Here is a 16,511-nt window from a genome sequence, read left to right as displayed (position 1 = left end):
TGAACAGATTGGAATAAAACCCCCGAAATCTGTCCCGATGAGGCACCGGAACCACCACTCCCTGAGCCCTCAGGTCCCGCACCGCCAAGTGCAGATCCCGCAAACGCTCCGGAGACAGTTGAAGATTTGAGCGAAAGAATCTGCTCTCCGGCCGAGAGAGAAAAACGATCTTGTAGCCAGATCGAACGATTTCCTGAACCCACCGGTCCCGCACGCGGGCCAGCCAGGGTTGAAGAAAACCGAGCAAGCGTCCCCCCACCCCAGAACTGGGTGAGGGCGCCCCTTCAGGCCGCACTGTTATGGGCAGCGGGTCCGGACTGACCGGACTTCTGTTTACCAGACCACGGCTTCTTTTGGGAGCCTTGACCCTTGAACGGTTTGCCCTTGTAGTGCGACCGAAAGGCACGAAAGGACCCCTGAGGAGGCCGAAAATTAGTATGCTTCTTACCAGGAGCCCCCTTAGCCTTGGGGAAGTGGGGCAAGAGAGTGCTCTTACCGCCCGTGATCCCCTTTATCAACGTATCCAAGGACTCCCCAAAAAGGCGAGATCCATCATAAGGCAGATTGGCTAAGGTCTTGCGCGAAGATTGGTCCACCGACCAACACTTCAACCAAACCAGGCGGCGAGACAACACCGCCGCGCTTTGTACACGTGCAGCCAACGGCACTAAGTCCAAGTCCGCATCACACAGGTACATGACACCCTGATGGATTTGATCCACCATATCCAATGTCGCCGGCGAGGCCGAATCAGCCACTAGGACGCGCCTAAGCACCTGCGTCCAACTTGCAACAGCCTGGGCTGCCATAAGAGAGGCAAACAGAGCTTTAAGCATCAAACCCGTAACAGAATAAGTATGACGGGCAAGAGACTCCATTCTCCTATCCGTGGCATCTCGGAACACCGGGGTATCCTCTGCAGGAATCGCAGTGGATTTGTTCAAAACCGCAATTGCGTGATCCACCGGGGGTGGCACACACCACCGTTCATCAGTGGCAGGCGTGAAAGGATAACGCAGCCTGAACCTACTTGGCACAGCAAAAGGTTTGCGTAAATTGCGCCATTGTTCCTTAACAGCGCGCTGAAAATCATCAGTGCAGGGAAAGACCTGCAATGTCTTGCGTCTTTTCTGCGTCCCATAAGCCGCCAGGGCAGCGGGAGGACACAGTTCATCCTGCAAACGCAGTGTTTGTTTTATGGAAGCAACCAATTCATCCATGATTGCAAGCTCTTCAGGCGAGCCAGGGGGAGAATTATCAACCCCTTCAACCTCAGCCTCCACCTCGGACCCCACGAGATCCAGGGAGGAACGGGACCCTGATAAGGAGACCCCAGCCATAGCCGCCCCATCACCCTCACCCTCAGAATCAGAGGAAATAGAAACTCTGGGTCTTTTAGTGGATTGAGCAGCCACCAGCATCTGCACCTGAGCAGCAAGGTTAGCCACCACTTCGGCTAAATCCCCCCCTGGGGGGGGAAACAGCAGTCCCCTGGCTTCCCACCAAGGTGGCAGGAAATTTGCCCTCCTGAGAATCCATTGCCCCAAAAAAATATGCCGGAGAATAAAGGGTTAACTGCCCCTTTAACAAGCGCGGCGAGCGCAGCCCACCGCACACACACACAAGCACAATGAGACCCCCACAGGGATAAAACTGAACACAGGCAATGGATATAGGAAGAACAGAAGGATAAAACCTGAGGAGACCCCTGCTGCTGCTGCCGCCTCGATCGGTGCACCCAGGAAAGAGTAAGTGATGAAATCAGGGCGCTCTATTAAAGCCTATGGAAGGCTACAAGAAAATGGCCGCCCGCAGTGAAAACATGCAGCTGGAGCGAGCGCAGGCAAAATGGCGCCATTTGCCCCCGAAACCGCCGCTCCCCCACTACTGTGATGCAGTATAACACCACCCATGTAAAAATACATGGCGGATCGCCGCAGCGATCGCTGTATTGTGCCCCAAACATGACAAAAACATGCCCCACAGCACACAGCCCTTCACACCTTACACAGGCTGACACAGACAGTGCCACACAGCCCCCCCCTGCCGCCCACAGCGTGCAGCCAGAGAGCGATAGGGAGCCAAACAGTGTGAACAGAGGCAGGTTACACAGTCCCAGACTGACACCCCCCCCGACAGACAGGTCCCCACATAGATACACTTACCTCTTAATGGCGTGGGGAACCCGCACAGGCGAACAAGCCGCTGCACATGAGGCAGGGAGAGTCGCATCCAGGACGCACAAAATCGGGGTTAAGAAACCGCACAGCGTCCAGTGAGGTAGCCACCTCACCAATCATCCCTGCACCGAACAGGGATGGGTCGTTCACTGTGCCAGGAGCGTTACCTGGCTGAACGCTCGATGGCAGGCTGGGAAGCCACTGACCCACGACCTGCGACAGGGGGATCAGCCCGAGACCCAGCCCGCACGAATCCTCTTCATCAGAAGAACTAACTAATGCTGACAAAAAGAACAGCTAAGTAAAGAGAGAGAAAAAACTCAAACAAAAAATCAAAAAAGAAGAGAAAAGCTGAGGCAAAATGCCCCAGCATAGAGAGATCCAGCTACTCCTGACAAGCTAGACATTGAAACTGAGATATGGTTGCAGGAAGTAGGAGGGTATTGACTAAGGGGACCACCCCCTGTGGGTGGGATATGTTAAAAGCTTTAATGTTAACATATTCTGTTGCCTAGCTACTCCTTCGGAGCAAAGACTAATACCCATTGTGACGAATATGAAGAGGCGGCGACTGTCGGAGGACGTAAGAGAAAACGAATTTTCCTCCTTCTCTTCTGCTAATCCCACCAGAGAAGAAAGTTTGTTAGGGTGCTGGTAGTGAACAGGAGGAGAAGGATTAGGGTGCTGATGCTGACAAGGAGGGTTGAGGTACTGACAGTGAGGAAGAGTTTTGGGGTGTTTGCTTCGAGCAGGAGTGTTGGGGTGCTGGAGATGAAGAGGAGTTTTATATGAGGCTTCAAAGGGCATTTTTTTTACTCTTTCTCGATACAAGGGGAAAGTCTGGAGGTCTACTGCCACCATGCTAGAGGGAGCTCAACATGTCTTTGGTGGATGCAATTAGAAACAACCTCTTTGCTGCATTTCCTGATGGTGCAAGTATTCTCAGCATTGGGGTCACAGCTGCAAATGGCGATAGGATGCATGCCCCTCCCCTTTATTAAAAAAAGCTAATTCATGCCTAAAGTGATAAGCAGAGGTGGTTTTGAAAAATCAAAGAGTATCAGCTGCTTGTCCCTATATTTGTGTAAATCATACATGTAAGAATCCCCTTGGGACTTATTGCAGTATAAATTATTAATAATGACCATATAAGTGTATATACTGAAATAGTAACTTTATTGTACGGACATTAAACATATTGCATTCCAAGATCTTCCTCTGAGGCAAAAAACAGAGGGGTATCTAAGTATTAAAAAATGCACAGTTGGTTACCTAAACATGCAAAGATTGCCATTACATTATATATACAAATTAAGGGGGGGGGGGGGGCGGATGCCAGGGAATAGCCCCTTATCTGTACACAAAGCTAAAAGCATAAGTGACCATTTGGTGAAGGGACTCTGTCAGGGCAGCCGGATTTTCTGTGGCTCCCACTGTGCTGTGCTGAAGGCTTCCACTGCCCAACCTAGAAAGTGGTACTAGTTCCAGTTCAAGCACATCAATGTACATGATTCAGCAGAACTATGCACTGCAATGGATCTAGCACTGCTAGTTGGGTTATGGTAGTCTCCAGAACTGGAAGTGAGTCTTGGAGTGTTGGCAAGTATAGAGTGCTCATGAATGGTTACCCTTAAGGGTATTGTAAAGTCTCGTTTAAAAAAAAAAAATAATAAAAAACATATTCTACTTACCTCCTCTGTGCAGTTGGTTTTCCATGGTCTTGAGTGGCCCGGATCCTCCTCGTCTCGGGTCCCTCTTTGCTGCTCCTGGCCCCTCCCTCCTGACAAGTGCCCCCACAGCAAGCACTTTGCTATGGGGGCACCCAAGCTGAGCTGCAGCTCCTTGTGTCCATTCAGTCATGGAGCTGGCATTCAGCCCCTATTTCTTCTGATTGGCTAACTGACTTTGATTGACAGCCGCGGGAGCCAATGGCACCACGGCTGTGTCTTAGCCAATCAGTAGGGAGAGTCCCAGATGCCTGAGGGACTTGTGGACATCCATGGATAAAGATGGACCTCAGATAAGTATTAGGGGGTGCTGGGGAGGCTGCCACACCCAGAAGGTTTTTTATCTTAATGCAAAGAATGATCTAAGCAAAAAAAAAAAAAACCTCTGACTTTACAACTTCTTAAACTCTCTACAATTGTCAGTTTTGGCCACCATGCTGGCCATGTATGAATGAAAAACCATTGATTTTTTTTGTTGTTTAATGCAATTTTTTGCTCAAATACAATCATTTAACACAACATTTCGGATGTATTTAGTTGGATTTTCTGACAGTTTATTGCATAATTAGTGACTGAACTTCCTATTAGTGTAACTGATTTCTGAAAGATAAGATGCTTTCAGAGAAACTATTGTTATATTGTTTCATCCTATTGTTACATAATGACCAGCTTTAGAGTGCAAAAAAGGGTATTTAATAACACATGAACCCCTTAGATAGAAGAGCATTGTGCAGATAAAATGTGATATACCACACAGTGATTAGAACTTTTAGAAAAATTAACATAGCAGTGGCTCTAATTGAAAACACACTACTACTCTTTAATAGGTGCTTAATTATTTTTACTGGGGATAATAAGGCTGATGTCAGATGGGCAACTTTGCTGATAGTGATCCAGCATCTGACTAAACCCCCAGCGGCAGAAACACTAATAGGCTGCCTGGTTGTCCCCATGGAATTATTCCCTTTGTAGCTGAGGTTCCACGATGTTATTATCATTGCAGGCTATAGAGATTCTGCAGTTTTTGGGCTAGCAACAGAGCAAATCCTGCCAATGATGATTTGTTTCTAGCAGCATAATCACTTGTCTGACATCAACCCAAAACCAATAGTTTTGGTTTAAAGCTGAATTCCAGGCAATAAAAAAAGTTTTTCCATGCAGTGGGGCTCTGCATGGGTCAACTGCTTGTTGGGGATTGTAGAAAGGAGATATATTTACCTAATCCCCCAATTCTCCCTGCAGAGGAGTGGTCCCTGTGGCTCCTGCCCCCCTGCAGTTTAGCGGTCTTGTGCAGTGGACCGTTCCTGATGTCATCATGCCCAAAGACCTGCTCTGGACGTGAGGACACCAGGAACAGGCCACCCCCGGATCGTGGGGGAATGCTGTTTGTAGGTGGATCGGAGGATCTGGTGTGTACAAGCTTTCTTCAATCCCCTGGAAAAAAAATTTGCATTTGACCCGTGCAGTTTGGGCACAGTCCCACAGCACGGGAAAACTTTTATTTCCAGAGTTGAGTGTTAATGTGTTTATTTCTTTCCTTTAAATTTTCAAGTTTTAAACTGATGTTTTATATAAAAAATTAACACAGGATGTAACCATAATGCTGTTTTTGTATAACATTTAGGATTTTCTAAACAGAAGTCACAGCGGTAGCTTCTGCTTTTGCAGCCATTTCTGGAAGTCCTAGAGAAGGAGAGGGGTCAAGTCACTCTTCTGAGTCATTCAACGGTGTGGTTTCATTTGGGCTTTAGATTTGCAGCTGTACACAACAGTTTGTTAAAAAAAAAAAACACAAGAAACCTAGATGCTGTAAATGAGAAAAGTTAATCTAGAGATTTAATTGTTGTCTGCAAATATGACATTTTACAGTACAGTATTAAAAAAAAAATAAGCCTGATATTATAGGGTAAAAAAAAAAAGACACACACATTATACATGTACATTATATACAAAAAAAGATAAAGTGAAGTCTCAAAGGAAGCAGCTGTTGCTGGGTGATTCAATCATAAGAAGTGTGGAGCTTAAAGAAAATGGTTCTGTGAGATGTCTCCCTGGTGCTACTGCTAGGCGAGATAGAAGACGTATTATTAATATTGTTAAGCAAGCAAAGCAGGAAGGGGACGTGGATGTTCTTGTCCATCTAGGGACAAATGACCTGGCTTGCAATGAAATGTCAGAGGTGAAAAAATCTTTTATCACACTTGGAAATGACATACAGCATTTTGCATCCACCATTTCATTTTCTGAAGTTCTGCCTGTGCATAATGTTCAGAATGATAGGCAGAGGCGCATAAAGGAGTTCAACATATGGCTTAGTAAATGGTGTCAAGAGCAAGGATTTGGCTTTGTTTCTCATGATAGCTCTACTTGGAATAGAAAGGAACTGTACAAAAAAGATGGTTTGCACCTTTCTCTCAAAGGAACAAATGTACTTAGTGAACAACTCCAAGAATTTGCGAAAGAGTATTTAAACTAGGAAGGGGGGGCAAAAGAGTGAAAATACAAGAGTCCAATTGCCCCCCGAAACAATGCCAGAACAGGTCAGAAGCACAGAGGTTAAGAAATGATAAGCTCAGAGTCCTGTCTACAAATGCTCGCAGTTTAGGTAAAAAAATCAATGAACTTGGGTCAATAATGGAATCTGAGAATGTAGATTTAGTGGCTGTTACGGAGACATGGTTTAATGAAAGAAATGACTGGGACATAACCATACCAGGGTACTCTTTATACAGAAGAGACAGAGTAGGCAAGAAAGGAGGAGGAGTGGCCCTGTATGTGAAAGATAGCATTAAATCTAACCTAATACAAGTTGGTGAGGCCAACATAGAGTCAGTTTGGGTTACGTTGCAGTTTGCTAATCATGCAGTAACTCGTGTAGGTGTGATATATAGGCCACCTGGTCAAGTTAAAGAACTAGATGATCTACTAGTTGAAGAAATAGCTAAAATGACAATGAAAGGAGAAGTTATCATTATGGGAGATTTCAATCTTCCAGATATAAACTGGAAAACCAAAATAGCAAGTTCTACCAGGAGTACAGATATTCTAAATTCCCTACTGGGGTTGTCTCTGCAACAAGTGGTTGAGGAGCCAACCCGGAGGGAGGCCATTTTGGATCTGGTATTCACAAATGGGGATTCGGTATATGATGTCATTGTAGGCGAAACCTTGGGATCTAGTGATCACCAGTCAGTGTGGTTTAATATAAGAACTGTGAAAGAGTCACACCACACAAAAACAAAAGTTTTAGATTTTAGAAAAACAGACTTTTCAAAAATGAAATTAGTCATAAATGAGTCCTTATCAGACTGGAACGGATTACATGGAGTCCAGGAGAAATGGGACTACTTAAAAGGTGCATTATTGAAGGCAACAGAAAATTGCATTAGACTTGTCAGTAAAAGCAAAAAAAGGAAGAGACCACTGTGGTACTCAGCAGAAGTGGCCCAAATCATTAAAAATAAAAAGCTAGCATTTTGTAATTATAAAAAAACCCAGAGCAATGAAGATAAGGAAATCTACAAGATTAGGCAGAAAGAGGCCAAGCAAGTTATAAGAACTTCTAAAGCGCAGGCAGAAGAAAAACTAGCTCAGTCTATGAAAAAGGGGGATAAGACATTCTTCAGATATATAAATGAAAAAAGGAAATTAAAACAAGGAATAACTAAATTAAAAACAAAGGACGGAAGGTATGTAGAAGAAAATAAAGGGCTAGCTGACTGCCTTAATGAATACTTCTGTTCAGTTTTTACAGAAGAAAAAGAAGGAGAAGGACCTCCACTTGAAAGGATGACTAATGAATCATTTGATGCATGTGTCTTTACAGAGGAAGACATTCTAAGATTGCTGTCTAAAGTGAAGACAAATAAGTCACAGGGTCCTGATGGGATACACCCAAGATTATTAAAAGAGCTTAGTGGTGAGCTGGCAAAACCATTAACAGATCTATTTAACCAATCATTAGTAACAGGAGTCGTCCCGGAAGACTGGGAATTGGCAAATGTCGTGCCCATTCACAAGAAAGGTAGTAGGGAGGAATCGAGCAACTATAGACCAGTGAGTCTGACATCAATAGTAGGCAAATTAATGGAAACCCTATTAAAGGATAGGATTGTGGAACATCTTAAATCCCATGGATTGCAAGATGAAAAACAACATGGGTTTACTTCAGGGAGATCATGTCAAACAAATCTTATAGATTTTTTTGACTGGGTGACTAAAATAATAGACGGTGGAGGTGCAGTAGACATTGCATATCTAGATTTTAGTAAGGCTTTTGACACTGTCCCACATAGAAGACTTATCAATAAACTGCAGTCATTGAGCATGGACTCCCATATTGTTGAGTGGATTAGGCAGTGGCTGAGTGACAGACAACAGAGGGTTGTAGTCAATGGAGAACATTCAGAACAAGGTCATGTTACCAGTGGGGTACCTCAGGGATCTGTACTGGGACCAATTTTGTTTAATATCTTCATAAGTGATATATTGCAAAAGGCCTCGATGGTAAGGTTTGTCTTTTTGCTGATGACACAAAGATATGTAACAGGGTTGATGTTCCTGGAGGGAAACGCCAAATGGAAAAGGATTTAGGAAAACTAGAAGAATGGTCAGAACTCTGGCAACTGAAATTTAATGTGGATAAGTGCAAGATAATGCACCTGGGGCGTAAAAACCCAAGGGCAGAATATAGAATATTTGACACAGTCCTGACCTCAGTATCTGAGGAAAGGGATTTAGGAGTAATTATTTCAGAAGACTTAAAGGTGGGAAGACAATGTAATAGAGCAGCACGAAATGCCAGCAGAATGCTTGGATGTATAGGGAGAGGTATAAGCAGTAGAAAGAGAGAAGTGCTTATGCCGCTGTACAGAACACTGGTGAGACCTCACTTGGAGTATTGTGCGCAGTACTGGAGGCCATATCTCCAGAAGGATATAGATACTCTAGAGAGAGTTCAGAGAAGAGCTACTAAACTAGTACATGGATTGCAGGAAAAAACTTACCAGGAAAGGATAAAGGACCTTAACATGTATAGCTTGGAAGAAAGAAGAGACAGAGGGGATATGATAGAAACATTTAAATACATAAAGGGAATCAACTCGGTAAAGGAGGAGAGCATATTTAAAAGAAGAAAAACTACCACAAGAGGACACAGTTTTAAATTAGAGGGGCAAAGGTTTAAAAGTAATATGAGGAAGTATTACTTTACTGAGAGAGTAGTGGATGCATGGAATAACCTTCCTGCAGAAGTGGTAGCTGCAAATACAGTGAAGGAGTTTAAGCATGCATGGGATAGGCATAAGGCTATCCTTCATACAAGATAGGGCCAGGGACTATTCATAGGATTCAGATATATTGGGCAGACTAGATGGGCCAAATGGTTCTTATCTGCCGACACATTCTATGTTTCTATGTTTCTATTATACATGTGTACACCCCTCACATTTATACTGTAACACAAATGCTAGTGTTTGCCATTTGTGTCTCATTGAGGAGATTTCCCTTTATCTACAGTCCTATAGACACAATAGGAAGGGAGATGAAAAACTTTCAAGGTAAGGTTAGGTAAGTTGTTATTTCTGGAACAATTGTCACAATTGGAAGACTTACCACCCATATTCCTGTTCAGGAAACTATTTAAAATGTAGGATTTCCCCTCACTTTCAGTCTTATTGACAATGGCCACCAAGTCAGATACCCAGGAGCTTTATCCTTCCACCCTCTATCCATCCTCTATCGAAAATGGAAAAAAAATGTTGTGGCTTTGGATACACTTTTAAGCTTCATTCATAAGGTCATAAAAAAATTACTGATGTTTTAACACGTGTTTTCTAGGAGAACATTTTCTGTGTAATGATTAGTAAAATACTTACAAACGCGTGTACATAACATGAGTTTATATGCGCAAGTGGGTAAAGCACATGTTAGACGCAGATTTTTGGATTTTGTGGTACGGACCTGAAAGTAGCTCATGTCTATGCATTTGGCCCCATAGCCAGATCCATAATTAAAAAAGGCTTCTATACGCCATTTTTTTCCGGGCCATGTAAAATGAGGTCTTATAGCTGCTAATCTAACAAAATAAAAAAAAATTCTTGAGATATAATTTGGTGTACTCAGCAATATATTGTATATATACTTTTATACCTGTAGCATAAATTGCAGCCTGAAAATGTATATACAGTATGTGATTGTGTGTTGAAAGTGGAACTTTACTCTGTCAGTCAACATCCTTATGTTGCTAGCATTTTTAAATAGGTAGGAAAATATATCATATTTACTTGTTTTAAACTTTCTTTTGCATTTCTTCAGTTACGTCCTGCTTTTCAGGCCTGGGCAAATAATGTCATATGTACCAAGAGTCTTCAGGTGGAGAGGAGGAACTTTCTTAGCTGAGCAAACCCTCCTGCTTGCATGCCTGAGCTAAGGACAGATGGACTCCAGGCAATAAATGCTACATGAATTATCTACCCTTATTTAAGACAGCCATGGCTAGAAATGCTAGGAGTTGTTTCTCAAAGTGATTTCTCAGCAAAATAAAGCATGAAAACATGGATAGGTGAGTTTGCCTTGAATATAAAAAATGAATTAAATAGCATTTTTGATGCTCATATGCAGTGTAGTTCAGCTTTAAGCTGCAGTGGTCTAACAAATTAAGTTGCCAGAGATAAAAGTATAACTGAATATTGCATAACATTCGTATCAACAGCGATAAAACAGGGAAGCATTTGCCATATTATCACATCAAAATTCAGCGTATGTTTTTCTATTATCAATTCTCTTGTGTCTTAAAAATCAATAGTTTTACCTATTGCTTGTGTTGCATATAAAAATATAACTCCCTAGATAAACAGAAATTTTAATATGAAATTAATATATTATTTTATAGAGGAAACAGAGCAGGCTAATGCACTATTAAAATACTTGGCAGAAAGCACTTAAATCCTCTACGCAAAAGCATTAAGAGGGGTCAGAAGTACATTCTTGGCTGCATACATCTCAAAATCTGTCAGACCAATCTTTTTCATTTATACAGTAGATTTCAAATCTCAGCCTTGGAGTTTATCATATTTGGCACAGTCTTCCAGTGAAACCAAACACACAGTCTTTAAGGTGTACCTATTTTTCATTTAGTGACAAAGCACTCTATTCTAAAGAGAGAACATGGTATATGGAAACTCTTGGGGGGAACTAAAGTCATTTCCGTCACTTAAATTAAGAACAGCTACACTCATGTTGCATTTGAGAGCACAGTACATCAACTGACATAGTGCTAGCAAGAAAAAAAGTAGAAACTCATTTAACTACTCATATATTTAAACATTATTAATAAAGTCATACATAGAAATTTGTCAAATTTGCAAAAGTTTGTTTCATACGTTAAAACTAGTTTTGCTACTTAAAATTTTCATTACAATGGCATACAGAATTTCATATGACTGTATAAGGATATTTATTTATTATTTATTTATTACAGGTATTTACAGTATATAGTGCCAACAATTACGCAGTGCTTTACATCTATATTGTACATTCACATCAGTCCCTGTCCTCAAGGAGCTTACAATCTTAGATCCCTAACTTAAGTGGGGTACACACTAGTAGAAAATCTGCTGCAAATTCCCGTCCGAGGTAAAATCGTACGATTTTCGGCTAGTGCCGACATTTTCAATGAAAAAAAAAACGGAGAGACAAACAGCAAAATGTTTATTGTCCGTCCCCAGCACAATCAATTTTCATCTAATGTGTATGTAGTACGTCCACGAAAAATCGGATACGAAAGACCGCACATGATCTGAAGTTGCTGACGACCCGAAAGTCTAGGAACAAACGTCAACTAAAAACGGTAATGAACGCTGAGCAAGAGAGAGAAAAATCTGAGGATATTTTGTTCGATTTGCGCCAAGTGTGTATGAGCCTTACACTCATACATACACATACTAGGGCCAATTTAGACAGCAATTGATTAACCGACCAGCATGTCTTTGGGGTGTGGGAGGAAACTGGAGATCCCAGGGGAAATTCAAGCAGGCACAGGGAAAACATGCAAAATCTAGGCAGGTAGTGCCATGGTTGGGTTACTTATAAATATATGTGAAACAATAGCAAGTTCTTTATATGTCATCCTGTACCCACTTTCTCTCATCAAAGTAAGGAGTCTTTAGGGGTCACCCAAAAAAAAATTATATGCTCTGCGGAGTGGGATGAAAGTGCTAAACTGTGATGTAAAAAAAAGTCCACACTATGATTTTGTACTGTGTAGCCTAGATACACCCTAAAGCTGAACAAAAAACAGCTTTTAGTGCACTTCCACCCCACTTTTCGCATTGCAAAGAGTTCTTTCCTTGTTTCATCAATGGGCTAATGAACAAGGACAGCTACTTATCAAATTCCTTGCTCTCCTGGCAGCCTTCTGTTTTGCTCTCTGATGCTCTCGGTATGTGGGCAGGTTCTTGGGATCCTCACATACAATGCAGGACCATTTTTAGTTGATTAAGAATATATTTCCCCTTTTTTTAGGGCATGGACTAAAACGCACTAATACCTTATTACCTCTGCTCTCCAGCTCTAAAATGTGGGCAAGCGGTCCTACCAGCAGCCACATTCCATCTTGATTACACTGCAGGGGCAATGACATCGGGAAGAGAGATGTCAACAAGACTTTTCGAGACCGGTAAGAAGAATGACTTCAAGGAACCATTCGCTACAGCTGGTTCCAGTGGCAAGGAAGTCCTTGGGACTGTGATTATAGGTAAACTTACCTTCTAGAAAAATGAGCAATATATTATTAATCAGATTGGGGTGGCAGGGGGTCATTTTAACTTTTTCTTTTTTTTACTGCCCCAATTAGGCTTTGAATTAAATTGATTTTAAGCACAAAGCATAAACTGTAATGTAGACCGGCTGTTATTTAAGAAAAACATTGTAATCTAGCATTAGCTAATTGACAGTACAAGGCAGGTTTAGCTGTGTCTCCCAGTGTGTAATCTAGATATATTCACCCAAAGATTTGTCATCAAATCAAATTGAAGTTAAAAAAGTATGCTTCTGTGAGATTCTAATGCCACAAAAAGCATATTACATAGTTACATAGTTGGCAAGGTTGAATAAAGACACCAGTATATCCAGTTCAACCTGTGGTGTGTGATTCTATGTCAATATTAAATCCCATATCCCTGTTTGTTGAGATCAGTAAGATCCCCATATCAAAGTTTAAAGCTTGTGGAAGGGAGTTCCACATCCTCACAGCTCTGACAGTAAAGAACCCCCTATGCAGTTTAAGGTTAAGCTGCTTCTTTTCCAGTTTCAATGAATGGTCATGTGTCTTTTTAATCTGCCTCCCACTAAAAAGTTTTTTCCCTATGCTAGATTCTCCAGTAAGGTATTTGTATATCGCTGTCATATCTCCCCTCAAGCGTCTCTTCTCCATAGAGTATACGTTTAATGCTTGTAGTCTTTCCCCATAGCTGAGGTCCTCTAGTCCCTTTATTAGCTTTGTTGCCCGTCTCTGGAATCCCTCCAGTTCCAGCACATCCTTCTTGAGGTCTGGTGACCAAAACTGGATGGCATACTCAAGATGCAATTGAACCAGCGTCTTGTAGAGTGGCAGAATTATCGTATTATCTTTTGTCTAAATCCCCTCTTTAACCACTTGCCAACCGCCCTATAGCAGATATACTGCTACAGGGCGACTGCTGTGCATATGATTATATATATATATATATATATATATATATATATATATATATATATATATATATATACGTGATCCTGCACTTCCAGGTCGCAGGCCCACATGCGTGCCACATGGTGGCTCGCTCCCGCTATGATTATTTACAGGGGGAACAGATTGGCAGGTACCGATGTACCGCCATCACCCGCCAATCATTTGGTACAGAGGCAGAACGGCAGTATGCAAGGCATGCATCCTGTGTTCCTGCAAAGCACCCCACACTGTATATAAAAACACAGGCTAGGCAAACAGTTGACCCTTTGATTGTGCCTGATGTTAATCCCTTCCCAGCCAGTGTCATTAGTAGAGTGAACGTGTATATTTTTAGCACCGATCACTTTATTAGTGTCACTGGTTCCCAAAAAAGTGTCAGCTAGTGTCCGATTTGTCCGTCGCAATATTGCAGTCCCGTTAAAGTCACTGATCACCATGATTACTAGAAAAAAAATTAAAAATAAATACAAATTCCATAAATATAACCCATAGTTTGTAGACACTACAACTTTTGTGCAAACCAATCAATATATGCTTATTGGGATTTTTTTTTACCAAAAATATGTAGCAGAATACATATTAGCCTAAATTAATGAAGACATTTGATTTTTTACATTTGTTTATTGGATATGTTTTATAACAGAAAGTTAAAAATGTTGTTTTTTTTCACAGATGTTGGTGTTTTTTTGTTTATAGCACAAAAAATAAAAATGCAGAGGTGATCAAATACCACTAAAAGAAAGCTCTATTTGTGGGGAAAAAAGGACATACATTTTATTTGGGTACAGTGTGGCACGACTGCGCAACTGTCAGTTAAAGTAACGCAGTGCAGTATCGCAAAAAATGGCCTGGTCATGAAGGGGGGTAAATCTTCCGGAGCTGAAGTGGTTAATGTATGCTAATATTCTGCTGGCTTTGCTTGCAGCAGCTTGGCATTGCATGCCGTTACTGAATCAATTACTAGAAAACTAGCAAGTAACTTGTGCTCATATTTTTAGCATCCAAATGCATTACTTTACATTTTTCAACATTAAACCTCATTTGCCATGTAGTTACCCAACCCATTCTTTTATTGAGGTCCTCCTGTAAGGTTTCTAGATCTTGGGAAGTTATTGCCCTGCTTAGCTTTGTATCGTCAGCAAACACTGAGATGCTATTTAAACCAACCTTTTTATAATTTATAATTAAATTAGACAGAATTGGTCACAGGACAGATCCTTGGGGGACCCCACTTACAACCTTAGACCATTCTGAGTGCTCACTATTTATCAGTACTCTTTGCAAACGCCCCTGTAACCAGTTTTCTATCCAGGCACATACCCTACAGTCCATGCCGACAGACCTCAGTTTGTAAAGTAAACGTCTATGCCAAATCGTATCACATGCCTTTGCAAAGTCTAGGGAATATCTTATCCACAGACCTACCTTTATCTAGATGGCAGCTCTTTTTCTCATAGATTGTTAACAGATTGGCCTTGGAAGAATAATGCAGTTTTCACCAGCAAGTTCTTGGATTTACTGTAGTCACTTATCATTCCCTCCAATAGTTTACAAACTATTGATGATAGACTGACTGGCCTGTAGTTTATAGGTATATATCTCAGCCCTTTTTTAAATATTGGTACCATATTGGATTTTTTCTAATCCACTGGTACCATTCCAGTAAAGTAAACTGTCCATAAAAATTAGGAACAAAGGTCTATCTATCACCTGATTGAGTTCCTTAAGGACTATCGGGTGTAAGCCATCTGCTCCTTGTGATTTGTTTATGTTAAGTATTTCAAGACTATTTCTGACATTGGCTTCTGTTGACCACAAGGGTACATTCTGTGAAGCATTATTAACATTAAAGTCCTAGTTACTATATTCCCCTTTTTCTTTGTGAGGAGGAGAATGCATTTAAAACTGTTGCCTTCTCATTGTGTCTTGCAACCAAATTCCCTTCATCATCTCTTATGGGGCCAATATGCTCTGACCTCAGTTTCTTACTGTTAATATATTTAAAAAATGTCTTGGGATTTTTTTTACTCTCCTCTGCTATGTGCCTTTTATAATCTATTTTAGCTGCTTTGATTGCGCTCTTACACTTCTTATTGCATTCCTTGTAGTGTTGGAATGCCGACAATGACGCTTCAGCCTTATATTTTGAAGGCCTTTTTTCTCTCTTTTATATAACTTTTTACATTATAGTTTAGCCACCGAGGTTTAATCTTAGCTCTTTTATATTTATTGCCCATTGGAATGCACTGAATAATACTTTTTTTAATATGTTCTTAAAGCACTCCAATTTTTCCTCAGTGTTCCTTGTTCATTTGCTATCAAGTAGCATAGAGCACAGTTTAGGAAAGTTGGCTCTTTTGAAATTCAGTGTATTTGTATTACCTTTGTGTTTTCCCGTGATTTCTACTGAATGTAATTACCTTGTGATAGCTGTTTCCTAAGTTGCCCCGTATTTCCACATCCGCGATCAGATCTGTGTTGTTTGAAATCAGAAGGTCTAGTAATGCTTTATCTCTTGTTGCTGCATTCACCAACAGACCCATGAAATTGTCCTGAAAGATATTTAGGAAATGGCGAGCCTTAGATGAATGAGCAGTTCCTTCCGCCCAGTCAATATCTGGATAACTGAAATCCTCATTTTAATAACATTGCCCAGCCTTGCCGCCATTCCTAACTGTGATAGGAGGTCAGACTCCTCCTCATCCTTCAGGTTAGGGGGCCTATAGTATACACCCACTAACATTTTTTATTTCCAACCACAAGAATCCAACCTCTTCCCTAGGTTCATACATTTTTTGAAAATTAATTTTGGTGAGCAGGTGACTTATCATTATGGGGTTTACTGATGAAACGCACACACAAGGTATGTTTCAG

At 41.4% G+C, this 16,511-nt stretch overlaps 1 protein-coding gene across 7 annotated transcripts in view; it reads right to left on the bottom strand.

Annotated features, from left to right (window-relative positions):
• EYA4 (EYA transcriptional coactivator and phosphatase 4) overlaps positions 1–16,511 on the bottom strand; it is a 374,365-nt gene that overhangs the window by 275,023 nt on the left and 82,831 nt on the right. For 3 of the 7 annotated variants that reach the window (XM_082249699.1, XM_082249701.1, XM_082249700.1), the window contains exon 3: positions 16,058–16,189. The exons of the other annotated variants lie outside the window; for them this stretch is intronic. In XM_082249699.1, coding sequence (XP_082105825.1) covers positions 16,058–16,189 — 132 coding nt within the window. The remainder of the gene's footprint in view (positions 1–16,057; positions 16,190–16,511) is intronic. 7 annotated transcript variants of the gene reach the window in all.

Source organism: Pelophylax lessonae, assembly GCF_965119305.1.
Source record: "Pelophylax lessonae genome assembly, chromosome: 3".
In the NCBI taxonomy this organism is placed as follows: domain Eukaryota; kingdom Metazoa; phylum Chordata; class Amphibia; order Anura; family Ranidae; genus Pelophylax; species Pelophylax lessonae.
This window is presented reverse-complemented; position numbering and strand designations above follow the sequence as displayed.